Genomic DNA, 14,055 nt, shown 5'->3' with positions numbered 1-14,055 from the left:
AAGAAAAGGGCCTGAATACTTACTCCACCTCTGCTGTTATATAATCTTAGTTTGTGTCTGATGTTTTTCTCGAAAAGTCCAAAATGACAGCGGCCTAGGTTGGCTTATTTTCAACAGCACTTTAATCAGGCACTACTTTGCACCTGAGATGCGATGTAAGAGCAATCACTGGCAATTATCTGCCAGAATAGAAAAGCAGCAGGAGTGAGAGGTGCCAGTTTAATGTGTCAGTTTACTGTTGGCAATCCATTAAATGCTCACCCCATGGCCACCAGCCTGACCGCAGTCATACAAATTCTGACAACCCCCCCCCCAAAAAACACATTTCAGTTGGCTGACAGGGTCCAGTCACAGGTGTGTTCATTTCAATTGTTCAATCAGGCTGCACAGCTGCCCTGACAAGCCGGATAATTGCTCATCCTTTGTCTTTTCTACCCAGCTTCCCCAGAGTTGTTCTCTTTTGTCAAAAAAATTAACCAAGGCGATTTTCTGAAGTAGCAACTTTGAAATACTTTGAGTATTTCTGATGCTATTTCTACTGCACCGCATTACAGCTGAACGTATTATACTTTTTATTCTCCTGCATTTGTTGGTAGTTAGTGACTGCTTTTTCTTAAATTTAAATTACTACCCAGTAGAATAAAAAGTATAAAGGTCAGAAGGAGCTGCATTAAAGAAAGTAATAAGAGAGAAACTTTGTATGTGAGGGTGGTGCAGGTCACCTAACAGCAAGATAGTGGTGAGGTGTGTGGTAGGAGTGAGGAAAAGGAGAGCCTGGAGAGGTGGAGGTATGCACTGAAGTGATGAGGAAGTAGAAGCAAGACTGATGAACGGTTTGGATGTGGTGCCAGTGCCAAAAAGACGTGCCAGAGCTGAAGATGTTAAATTTTCATTGGGAGTGACCAAGATAGACAGAATTAGAAGTGAGTTTATCAGAGGGACAGGTCAGGTTGAGCGGTTTGAAGGCAAAGTTAGAGGGAGAAAATGTTGAGATGGCTTGGACATGTGCAGGGTAGGGAAAGTGGATATATTAGAAAAAGATGCCAGACAGGAGGAGAAGAGGAAGAGCACAGCAGAGAATCATGGAGGTAGTGTAGGAGGACACGCAGAGGGTTTGTGTGACAGAGGAAGATGGGATAGGGTGAGATGTAAGTGGACGATCAGCTGATCTCCTTAAAGAAGAAGAAAAAGAAACTACCCAGTGTAATTAAAATGTGTCATCTTTAATGTGGAACTACCAGAAAAGTCTTTGGCTCACTCTGAATAATATCTGTATATTATTTTGTTTAATTATTAGAAATATTAATAAACCATCGTGTGCTCTGGGAAATTGTGACGGAAGTGGTTGATGGATTGGGGTTTTTTCTTCCACTTGGGAACCAAATGAATAATTGATTTTTTTTTTTAAAGAAAGCAGATTAAGGCAGTAGTGCTACTTTTTCTGAAGATTCTCAGTATAATTTTTCTTTCACAACTTGGTTTGAACATTTGTTTTATGCATCTTTTTATTACTATACTGATTAAAATCAGGGTGTTGTCATCTAACCCTGCACCTCCCTGCAATATTTTATCCTCTTTCACCCTATTTATTATCCATGCCGCACAACTACATCATTTACCTGAGATATTACTAATAATTTCTGCTAAATTATTTGTACTGTGTGATATTTCTGCTAAATTTGTGCTGTGTGATAACTGGATTCTTTAATAATTAAAGGAAATTCACAACTTTACTTTCGCCTCTTTTTGCCAGGTGTAAAGGCAGGAAATACCTACCCCCTTAAAATAAGATAAAACAAACACCGGTGTCACCTTTAACTTAACGTCTCCTTGTATGCCTGAAACAAATAATGAAGCATATTTGTCTCCGTCCACAGTTGTAGTAATGAGTTGGCTGCTTGCATCACTGTGCGGTGGTGACGTGTGGCGTCTGGGAGCTGTCCCAGGAATCATGGTGCTGAAGCTGCAGCACCAGTTCAGCAGCCAATGATCACAGGAGAATCCGGGGCTACGGATGCTTTCACCCGGAGCAGGACAGTCCGACCATCGCGTTGGATTTAAACGGACGGATTTAAACCCTCCTGCTTGCTCCTCGGACATGGAAATTCGATAATTAGGGATGTAAACCTCACTGAGACTTGCCAGCGACCTGCAGTCTGGCTGAAAATCTATGGGAAAAAAAAATCCCGAAACTGTGAGTCGTGTAGAAATCGGTGTAGCTCGCCAGGTAAGACAGATTTTTTCGCTTCCCTAACATGGCACGCCATCGATCGACTTAACGTGCTGTGAAAAGCTTACAGGACGTCGACAGCTCTACCGGTTTTAAAGCGTGGCTTTCGTTGTTGTTGCTGGATTTTATTTTTTTTATTTTTTATTTTAAGATTGAGCGCTGACATTTTGTTCTCTATCTCAGTTCTTTGTACCAAAGGCAGATTTAAATCTTGGTCTCTGCACACGTCGCGAATCCGGAGGGAGAAGCCCGTCGAGATAGTTTATGTTGTAGAGAGCAGGCAGACTATTAAGGCCATGAAATGACAGTGGACAGTGAGTGAGCGGGCCATAACCTTATTACTTGAATGCATATTCCTATCAGTCTCGTATTTGACTTTCCTCTAATAGCCGTTTCATTCATTGAACTTGGGCTAATGGCTTCAGACACTTGTTTGCATAGGACGGATTTTTTTGCATTTTATATCCACACCCTCGTGGGAAGACAATAAAAAGCACCCAACCTAAATAAAGTGGATTTAAAAAAACAAACAAAAAAATCTTAAAAGGCTGCTTTGAAACCAAACAAGCGCTGGAAGACGCACCTCAGCCCCCACTATCCCATCCCACCACATATGAAGAAGTGTTTGCTTATGACGGGGACGCATAGAGTACATACTGTTTTCTTCCAGCACCTTTGGATGGTGCTGTGAGTTTCTGGCCGGAGACAGCCTGATGCTGCGCAGACAGGGCATGCTGAAGAGCCGCTGTTGCGTCTTGCTTGGTGACCTGAGGGTGCTCCTGCTCGGGCCACCGGCGCCGCCGACACCGCTTCCTCCGCTGACCCCCATGAGCGGCCAGGCTTCGGAAAGCCATGAAACAAGCGTCACCGTCCCCGAGAACAACAACACGTTAACGCGGAGCCACCAGCACCCCGGGGACCGAACTGCCCAGCCTGCTGCGGGAGCCACCGGGCCACCGGGTGCAGAGCGGCCGGTGGCGGGCTGGGTCGATGCTGCAGAGCTGTCGGCGGCCCTGCGCGGCTGCAGCAGCTCCTCCGATGACTGCTCAAAGGGCAAACTGGAGGAGAGGTTCTCTCTCACAAGCTACACGGAAAGTGGCTTCAGGACGCCTGTGTGCAGGATCTGCTTCCAGGGACCAGAGCATGTAAGTGAAGGAAAAATGTCCACCTGCATGTTTAAATTAGATTAATGCCATGCAATGTCAGCCTCATCCATCAATTAATAATAACTCACCCACACCTGCTCTCCGGGGGTTTGTAACACAATGCAATCTGGTGCTGCTGCTCTCCGAGGAGCATAGGTTAACTGTAGCAACAAGTCCTCCAACCGAGTGGCCAGAGCAGGTGTTGGAAATGTTGCACATTTTGCAGACTTTTCATTAGATGAGGGTGCACTGCTCAGGTTTTATTTATACAGTGAAGAAGAAAAACACTGCCAGTGTCTTGTTAGGGCAGCCACCAGTGTTGGTGGTCTACAACTCAGTATGAGTCACATTACAGTAACTCATCAGTTGCAGTTTGGCTGGTGCAGCACAACTGATCCTTGTTCTAGCTATAAGATCTTCCTGAAAGGTGTTCTTTGGGCTGTCTTTATTGCCAACTTTGTGGTAAAGAGTATAAAAGAGACCTTGCGTGATTGTGCCGATATGTAAGGTTTAATGCTATTAACTATAATTACATGACACTTAGGTGCTTTTTTGTGGGGAAAATCGAGAATAGTGTAATCTTACTTTCAAAATTATTTAAGGAACGACCCCAATACTGGCAGCTGCAGGGCTGGAGAGCTCTCTGAGCATGGGGCCCCACTGCATCTTGCACTCATCCCATTGCATGGCTTAAAAAGACAGCTAAAGCTAGCAGTGGGAGGATAATGAAAGACCTTGTCCCAGTGGCTGACAAGTGTGGAGGATATGCAGGGATGCCGTAACAACTCATTATAGCCAAACACTGAATTCACATCGAGGCATTATATGCATGGAAAATAAAAAAAATAAATAAAAAATACCTCTCAGTCTGCCTCTCACGCACACCACCTGGAAACGGCAACATAATAATAACGTGCACAAAGCAGATGGAAGAGAGCCTTCAAGTTAATCACACTGCTTGCCTCCGCCTTTGGGGCCATATTGATGATAATGTCACAGTACATCAATCAGAAGAGGAAAATGTGAAAAGATGGCCACGAAGAAATAACATTAAATTATATCAGAGAGGCAGACACTTAGCAATTTGCAGGCACATTAGTTACACTGTTTGACAGAGCTTTTGAGAGCACGTTGACAAATATGTCACACCTTGCCTGTTGGTAGTGGAGGTAGAGAGGTTATAAAAAAAATCAAGAAGCAAGATAACTGAGGTGTAGAACATCATTTTTTTATCCGACAGTCTGCACTCACAGTTGCTTTTCCTTTAAGCGGAAGATTTACTGCATCATTTCATGGTCATTGCACAGTGTATAGCCTATGATCTTTCTGTATTTCATCAACTAATTACTCCAAGAGCAATTTTGTGCATCATTCCACCTCTGAGCTCAGACTTTGTAATTATTACTGACATGGGGTCTAGTTATGAGATTGGAAGACAAGGCTTCATCCTTGTTTTTTTTTTTTTTCTTTTTTCTCCTCAAACTCCATGGATAGTCAGCACATGCTGCACTGCATACAAAGCACTGCCTTGAAAATTTGCAGTATTTCCCATGGCCTCCTCCAACACATCTCATTAATGCTTCCTTGAGACATTGCAGCAAGTCAATAGCACTTGATTTCATGCTGTCTTGTCATTATGCAAGTTTTTATCTTTTGCCAGCTTTCCTTTTCTTGTTGTCTGAGTTGTTGGCTTGGGTGAAGTCCAGATATGGATCTGCTGAGGTGTAAATGGGTACAAGGAGAATGAGGCTCCATTTAAAAAAGAGGGATGAGTGGACTTTCTGTGTATCGCTCTGTGATACAGGCAGTGGGGACATTAGTTATCCTCTATTCTTCCTTAGCCTCCAGGATGTCACATAGACCAAAGCAGCCAGTATCTGATCTGACAACCCACCTCCAAAACACTTCCATCCCCAAGGCTGAGATAGGCGAGACAGAGTAAAGAAGGGAGTGAAAGACATCGCTTTCCTCAAGCATCCCACTAGAAAAGGGTCTTGAGTGCCTAGGAGAGGCGGCCATTGAAAAATGATTGCACTGTGATTTAATATGACACCAAACAATGTAATAAGTCCATGTAATCGGATACCTGTCAGAGTTATAAGTGCCATTTTCCTTGAGGTGAGATTCACAACCAGAAGTGCTTCTGGTTTTAAGGATTTCACATTTTCCTTTTAAATTCATTGCAGTTCTGTAGGGAATTGCCAAAAATGTGGATTTTAAGAGGTACTGGTGATTGTAATGGTTACTTTTCAGGTATGCCATGAGACAATGCCTTTCAAGACAAATATCTCTGATATTATCTCCTGTCTGCAGAAACAAGAAACACTGTACGCATAGTCTTGATAGCACAATTTACAGACTGTGGACTGTTTTGTAGAGTTTTTTTTCCTCTCTTGAATTTTATGGCCAGTTTGGTAAGGAAGAACCAATAACTCTTTCGGCTGGCATATATATTTATTTATCAGCCTATGACTTATTTTATCAGAATTGACTGGAAAATATAATCCACTCTGTAAGACACATACTGCGAACAATATAATGAAGAGCGAAGCCAATATCAGATGAAACTGCATGAATTCATGTCTTTCACCTCTGCACCTCGGGTTATTCATCTTTTTCTTCTCTTTTTTTCTAAACAGCTAACTTGAGACATACATACTGTATTTCAGCCCACTATTGGTTCCTTTTAGCTAAAGGTCACTGAGAAGCTTTACAGAGCGCTCTCGGTAGCTTGCTTTATTCAGGCTCCTGCTTTCAGACTTAATCTCGACCTCGTCACTCAAAGAATGTGCAGTTTTCGGGTCATAGATTTTCCCAGGATACATTCATGTTGCACACAGACTTCAAAAAAGAACAAAACGCTACGTCCAGATGAACAGATTCAACTTTTGGAGATTCAAAAAAGAAGTTTTTTTGTTTTTTTTAAGTAATGCAAAGGAAAAATTGTGGAATATTTTCTATGTACGAGGGTTACCGAAGTGCCCTTTGAGGCAATCCTCCTACTGTTGTCTTCACGTCAGTTGGATGTTGAAACTGTGCGAGTGCCTGTTGCTTGGGTAGAAATGTGTGTTTGCTTTTTCTCCTTAATCGCAGAGCAGATAATGCACTTGCAGAGTGTGTTTGTCTGAGGCACAACGAGAAGCCTCCAGGGGTCACGTTAGCATCATTCTTTCTGTATGACCCCACAGTGCTGAAGCTTGCTCTGTTCCATCATATGTTGCTTGCCCATTTGTAGGAAATGGGATATAAACAAGCTGCCAAAATGTTAGATTTTATTTATTTATTTCTTCATTTATTTTTTGGCATTGCTGAAGTCTGTTTTCAGTGGCTGTAAATTCATGAACATAAATTAGAAACCCTAGTTTCTCTTTTTATTCAATTACCTTTTAAAGAGTCATTAACCGCCACTGTAGGCCCGATGGTTCCCATAAAATCAGCACTCAGTGGAACATCCCTCTGCATATATTTTACGATCAGTCATCATAACTAAATAAACTTAAATATTATTGGCCTTCTGCTTCATTTTTCACTTATTGCTCTTATTTTCCTTGTAATTGGTTTAATATGGTTAAGTTTACAGATGAAAATTTTTCCCGGCAGTTTTGCAGGTTCTTAAAGAAGAAAAGCCCACGGGCTGATTGTTATTGGGCATCATTGTACAAATCCTCCTTCATTCTGCTTCTGTGCGAGCCAGATTATCATAGCACAGTTTCCCCTTGCTTAGAGTTAATGGAGTTCACTTGCATTGATTCGAGACCCTTAAGAAAATGTGAATAGCCACCTCTAATTTATTTTCATGCCATTATATACATTGCGAGGGAATCCAATTTTCTAAGGAGAAAATTACTTGCAGGGAGGTGTTTTGGGAAAATGCAGCACAGAGATGTGAAATAACAAAGCCACATCTTTTTAATATATTGCTCCATTGTGTTGGGCTTTTTTTCACTGATTATTGCTGTTTGATCAACAAAAGGACATTTAGTTATCACTTTCTCCATGCGTGGGCTGTGGTGCCACGTTTGTTATCGGTCTCTCTTGCGCTCCCTCCAGCCTTGGTTGTATTGGAGTGATCTAGGTTTCGGCTCTTGGCTGCCATCAGGCCAGTCACAGTGAGTGGCCCGAGTCCCTCTGGACACGACAGAAGTGTTCTGGTCCTCCTGCCAATACACTCCCACCCTGGCCATCTGTAGATGGGCCTTTTCTCCCCTAACTCCCTGCTTTTTCCTCCCTTCTCTTCAACCAGGGTGCTGCTCCGTCTGTCAGAGGTGTCAGCTAAATAACAACGTGGAGAAATAATTTGGAAACTTGCTGCATTTTTTACTCTGTTCACTGCTTTGTACAATTTTTGCACTGAGGGTAGACATGGAGAGAAAATACTGAATTAAAAATACCTTAGAAATGCAGTGGCTCAGCTCAGAGAGGAAGGAGAGGAGGGGTTGGGGATTTCTTTCAGCAGACGGCCGGCTAATTTCTTTTTGTTCATTCACTACAGGCTTTTTGTTCATTCTCATTAAGATTAAAATATCTGTACAAGAAGGTCTTGCTATGAATTTTATAGAGCCAAGTTTCTTAAGTGCAGGTCAGAACCTTAAAAAGGTGGCATGCCTACATCTTATGGGTCATCATCAATATCCAATATGACAAGATTAGTAATATATTTTAATGAGCTCAGGGCCTGGGGTGAGAGATTAGAAAACTCATCTGTTCCTCAGGCTAAATACGGCTTAAGAGGAATGTCTGGTGAAGAATATAGCTGAGCACATCTTGGTACAAAATGAAAAAAACCCCGAGAGGTGTCAAATTTAGTGAACTTCATGGTTTCGTTGCATTTTAAGTATTTACGAGCCTTCTATATGCCAGAGAGAGGGGAAGAAAGGAAAAACTAAATGCTTTGGTTTTCTGAAATCTTGTCACATCCAGCTGGATTGAAAACATGATGGAGGCTAAAAATAAGGCAGCTTGATCTCTGCTCCCTCACCTGACACCAGTGGTGTTTTCACGTGGTTCACACGTCTGACCACCGAGCAGCCATTCAGGGAGCGAAAGCAGACCTGTACTTCAGCTGCTTTAAGGTGCTAAAGTGAAGGTCATTTGAAAAAAAGGATATATGAGCCACCTCTTTAAGATATAGTTGAGTGCCACCTAGAGTTTAATAAACCCACAACACAAACATTTATTCGGCTGTCTGGTCACATTAATCATACAGTATGTGGCTGTCATCGTGCTGACAGAAGGGATTTGAAATGCCCTTTAACAACCTCAGTGACTAACAGTGCCTTCAAAATGTCACTTTATGATGGACAGGATGTCATCAAACCATCCTCTGATAACTGGACCAGATACTGGATCTAGCTCTAAACTGTTATGTGAATTGTAGAGAAATCTAGGTCAACCAGAAAGAGTATTTTGAGCTTCTTTTGCTTTTCTCTAAGTATAAAATAGTTAATGTCTATAGCAGCTCTACTGATGTCAAGAGCTGTGGTTTGTCTGCTCCTTTTGTGCTGTATTCTGCAGCTTTGTTAGGGTTTGCTCTTTCACAGGTGCTTCGGTGACTAATCCTCCACTTTCAGCGGTACTAGTAATCAAGCATTTTGCCTGTCAACTAGGTGTAAGGCAAAGCTTTCATTTCACACCTGATCTGTTGTTCTGCTGTAACAGGCATGCAAAGTGCTCTGCGTGTGTGTGTGTGCCTAGCAGTGCACAAAGAGCGCTCAGAAAATCAATAAGCCAACACAAAGAAGTGCAAGAAATATAAACACAGTGTAACGCACTTTTTATTGTATGTAAAGGGGTTACGTCAAGAGGTAAATAAGATGGAGAGAAAGGGTCCGTCAGCTGGTCAGTGACTCCTGTAACAAGGTATTTTTTCCTAAATCATAAATCACTTCTTAGAGGGTACTCAACGAAGGTAGTATAAGGCCATAAAATGGTCATCTAAACAATGTTAACCAGCCCATTAAATCGAGTTATACTCAAACCAGAGCAGAACATTTATGCATTTACTTTGGCTGAATTATGAGAAGCTCTTGTCATGGTTAGCAAGGACTAACTTATTCTGCATGGTTTCCTGCAGGGGGAGCTCTTGAGCCCATGCCGGTGCAGCGGGTCAGTGCGCTGCACCCACCAGCCCTGCCTCATCAAATGGATCAGTGAGAGAGGCTCCTGGGCCTGTGAACTCTGCTACTACAAATATCAGGTCATTGCCATCAGCACCAAGAACCCCCTACAGGTGAGCTGTGGGTGTTAAGTTCACCAATTCAGAAATATCACTGTGTATTTACAGCTCAGGGATTATGACCAAGTTGTTTGTTTTTTGGTGATAATGGCAGTCTAACTGAACAATGCACAACCTCAAATCATAGAGCCTTTATTATGTCATTAGGAGAATGACACCACTTATATGGAGTTACTTGTTTTCATGTCATATTGGGGTTTTTTTGTTTTGTTTTGTTTTTTTTATTAAGAAAACACGCATTAAACGCAGCTCCAGCTTGTCTCTGATGACCAGCCAGTATATTTCTAGTACCAGTCCCAAGGCCAGATAAAGGGTTGGGGAGGGTTGCATCAGGAAGGGCATCTTTGCCAAATCAGACATGCAGATCATCAATAAGATTGGTCGAGGCCCAGGTTAACGACCGCCACCGGTGCTGTTGAACAGCAGGGTGCCGGTGGAAACTGTGCCATTCTTGCAGGAAGGTTGGGGAGGGAGAAAGGGGGAAGGAAGGCAGGCATGTTCAGAGGATGTTTTGGGTGGACACAGGATTTTAAATATGGAGCTGCCAAGCAGGAGGAAAAGAGGGAGGACATGCAGGGGGGACTGGTGTGACAGAAGAAGATGCTAGGGATAGGGTGTGATGGAGACAGATGATCCGCTGTGGTTACCTCTAAAGAGAGCAACCGAAAGAAGGAGAATCTAAACTGAGAAATTCAGGGTGGAAAAAAATGAAAGCATCTGAATTAAACAGGCCTTTCCCCTCTGATGTTTAGAACAGAAAGATTGCAGAAGCAGTTTCTTTTTCTGTGATTTGATGGGGTTATGAGAGGCCACAGATTTCTGTTTTTGAGGGTGAGAGTTATGTGTGACTTCGTCTTTTTGTTGAGTTCAGCCTGATTAACTTATAATCTGAATGTTTACATTAATTGGTTTATGATTAGCTTCTCAATTTTCTCCTAAGCTCTACCGCTAATCCTTCTACTTCTCCTGCTTCTTGCAGTGGCAGGCTATCTCCCTGACAGTGATAGAGAAGGTGCAGATAGCAGCAGCTATCTTGGGCTCCCTCTTCCTGATGGCCAGCATCTCTTGGCTGGTGTGGTCGTCTTTTAGCCCGTCAGCCCGCTGGCAGCGTCAAGATCTGCTTTTCCAGATCTGCTACGGCATGTACGGCTTCATGGATGTCGTCTGCATCGGTGAGGCGCTAAGCAGTTGCGATTTATCACTTTTTAAACTGAATGTAATATTTCTACGTCTTCTTTGAATGGGTTTGAGCATTTTACTACTGAAAATTATATTGAGTGTTTTCCACTCTGGTCACATTAATTCATGAGCATTCAACAGGCAAAAGTAAATGTCAAAAGTGCTCAGGAGAGTGGGTAATTATACCTAACAGCTGCCTACAAATAACTGTAAATGCCACGAGCAGTTTCAGTGCAATTAATCCATACCACAAAGTCAGCTGCTTCATATCAATATTTGATTGCATTGTTTGGTCAATCCCTACGATTATTTGTTGTTGTCTTTATCGCTGTTTCTATTTTCACAAGGCTGAGATGCTGCACCAAAGCTCACATCATAAATTAAACATGAACGCTGAATGTTCAAAATTCAGCTAAAGTGGCTTTCACTGCATACATTAAAATGCATTTCAGTCTATAATAAAAAGCTACGGAGCCAAATTCAGCCAAATGTTAAATACCATTATGTGCTGTCATAACACAAGAGGGATTTTGGTCTTCATATATATATATATATATAAAAAAAAATAGGTGCTCCAAAGGATTACTAAGAGTTCCCTGCATTTGTGCGTGGGCGTCCAGATTGAAACGTATAGCATTTAAGCCTGCTGTCCTCCTGTGGCGCTCAGAGGCCCACATGTTTTGGACAACTGTGTGATGGCATCTCGCATTAAGGAGACTCTAAGTGCCACTGCAGCAGACAGCAGGGTGTAAGGAAGAGGTGATTGATTGTCTCCGGTTTGGTGCTGTGGAGGATTGACTGTGGAGTCATTAACGGTGCACTTTACAGAGATTAACTTGTCACCTGGTGGATGTTAAAGAGCAAAGACCTGACTTTCACTTATCCACAAAGTTAGAGAGGGAGAGGAGCAGAGTCGAGGAAAGCTGGCAGGATTTTATAAGTAAACTCCAGCTGCTGCAACTGTAGTCGTTGGCTTGTTAAACAGCAATATTACATTACTGCTGTAATAAAGTAGTTGGCGAGCAACTAGCAGGCTCCTTGAAGATCAATATGTAGTAGTAACACTTAATAATCTCCTACTTTCTCCTTTTTATAAGCAGCATTTAAGCAAGTAATGCCATTAAAATGCATTTAATGCAGTTATAAGGAGATTTAAAAACATTCAAGTGTTTGAGTGCACGGTATTTTTAATTATTACAATACCTCCTATTTAGATATATTTTATTTAAAATATGTATTATTTTGTTTCTGGTATTATCTATATAAAATCATCATGTTTAAGTTGTTAACAAATACCTTGAACACTAAAAAAGGACTTTGCATGTTATGTTCCATGATGTAAACTATATTGTAGTGTTAAAAAACCATGGTTATAAATGCTAAATGTGGACTGATCCATACATGCTGAATTTCCCTTTACATGCCTTTAAAATGGAAAACATGCAGTAAAATATTAGGGTCCAAACAACTTTGCTACAGATGGATTTCAATTTTCCAGACGCTGAGTTCAGTGAACATGAATCAATAAGCAATTTTGAACTGAGATAAGATGCTATCGAACAAGCCTGCAGAACGGATGCATTATTTTTTTTTAACCTAAATCCAAAAAAACCACGAGTCTCGCTGAGTCATAAATTGTTCTATGTCCCTGCTTTTTCTAAGAAATAAAGATTTGATGTCTGGTTTATGGCGCAGTACTTTAAAGATGAGTTGTTTTGTTCTGTTACTGCCTCGGCTAATACTTTCTTCACGCTTTACCACAGTGTGTCTACCAGTGTTCTGGGATGTAGTGTATCTCAAGACTGCAGCCCGACTGTGACATTGTCTAACTGGTGCTCTGATCTCCACAGCATTAATTGTCCACGAGGGACCTTCTGTGTTTCGCATCTTCCACCGCTGGCAGGCCGTGAACCAGCAGTGGAAGGTTCTGAACTATGATAAATCGATGGACAGCGACGACCTGAAGGACGCCGCTGTAGACAGGACTCTATCTCAGCCCACCCAGGGCTACCAGACTGGGATAGGAGTATCCACCTCCACCTCCTCGCTGATGGTGGTGGCCTCCACTGCCGCCGGCTCCACCTCCACGACCGTGGTGACGGCCGCCGGAGGAGTGGGAACACACGTGGACCCCAACAGCGGCAGCGCAGTGCCAGACCAACACTGTCCATACAACATCCTCCACCTGCTCAGCCACCTGAGGCAGCCGGAGGCCCGAAGCCAACCCAGCAATAGCACAAGAGAGCTGGTCATGAGGGTTACTACAGTCTGAAGAGTCAGTTGAGGCCTTATCTCACACGAAGGGGAGAGATTTTTGAACCAGCTGACAGCTGAAGAAAAGATCCTGTCTTAACTGCACTGGATTAATATCAACACGATCTTGTTTGTTTGAAAATGCATCTCTGATGTCCTTACATTGATTGAATAAAAGTCAAAGTTGTTTGATTTGCAGAATTGGTTGGAAAATGGTTATTTTGACGGATACGTTCAAAAATATGTGCTTGAATTGAAACCACGTACTGTGGTTTTTATACTTTTTTCTTAACAGCAGCTATAATTTCTTATTGGCAACCTGTCAAGCATCTCCAAAACAGCAGCAACCAAAAGAAAAAAAAGGTTAACGGGTAGTGTATTCACAGTGGGTGGGATTTTTGAGCATGCTGTACACTCTCTACAATCATCTTCCACATGTAGGCCTGTATTGCTCATGAGTCAAAATAGGACACCAACCTACCTTGTGATGAGGTGGTTGCCCAGTGGATGCCATTCACATTCAGTGACCTATTGCAACCAGTAGTGGAGACCAGAGGTTGAGCGTGCAACACCCTCAAACTCTGTGCACAGTTGTCCACCAGGCTACCTGTGGGTGATTGCACAGGTTTCCTGGTGGACACTTGTGGCAACTTGCCTCCAAACAACTGCAGTTCAGCTTGGACCAACTGCAGTCACTCTCAGACAGATTGGTGAAGTTTTGCAAATAAATGTTGTCTAATTTACGACCGCAGACAGATTGCCAACACGCTGCAATTAATCTGAGTCAGTCTGTGCACCTCGTCTTTGGTGCATCTTTGTGCAACGAGGACTCGTCTCTGCTGGTATTATTTTGGTTATATTTCTATATAAAAACAAGCCTGCAGAGCATCTGTGTGATTTTGCAGTTAAATTTCCGTCTTGCAGCAATTATCTGACTATTTGTAGAGGAATTTCTTAGTTTCTGTTTCAGATCTGTGAGGTTCTAGCAGGGCTCTGAATATAAGTAGTTAATG

At 42.4% G+C, this 14,055-nt stretch overlaps 1 protein-coding gene across 1 annotated transcript; it reads left to right on the top strand.

Moving 5' to 3' along the window:
- The first annotated feature begins 1,902 nt into the window (after positions 1 to 1,902).
- Positions 1,903 to 13,243, top strand: marchf4b (membrane associated ring-CH-type finger 4b). The gene is made up of 4 exons (XM_025904105.1): positions 1,903 to 3,375; positions 9,449 to 9,604; positions 10,590 to 10,782; positions 12,640 to 13,243. Exons 1-4 carry the CDS (start codon positions 2,944 to 2,946, stop codon positions 13,059 to 13,061), a joined length of 1,203 nt encoding a protein of 400 aa, XP_025759890.1. The 5' UTR covers positions 1,903 to 2,943; the 3' UTR covers positions 13,062 to 13,243.
- Positions 13,244 to 14,055: the final 812 nt, after the last annotated feature.

This window comes from Oreochromis niloticus, linkage group LG16 (genome assembly GCF_001858045.2).
Source record: "Oreochromis niloticus isolate F11D_XX linkage group LG16, O_niloticus_UMD_NMBU, whole genome shotgun sequence".
Taxonomy (NCBI): Eukaryota; Metazoa; Chordata; class Actinopteri; order Cichliformes; family Cichlidae; genus Oreochromis; species Oreochromis niloticus.
The sequence above is the reverse complement of the archived record's forward strand: the minus strand, read 5'-3'. Positions and strand labels throughout refer to the sequence as shown.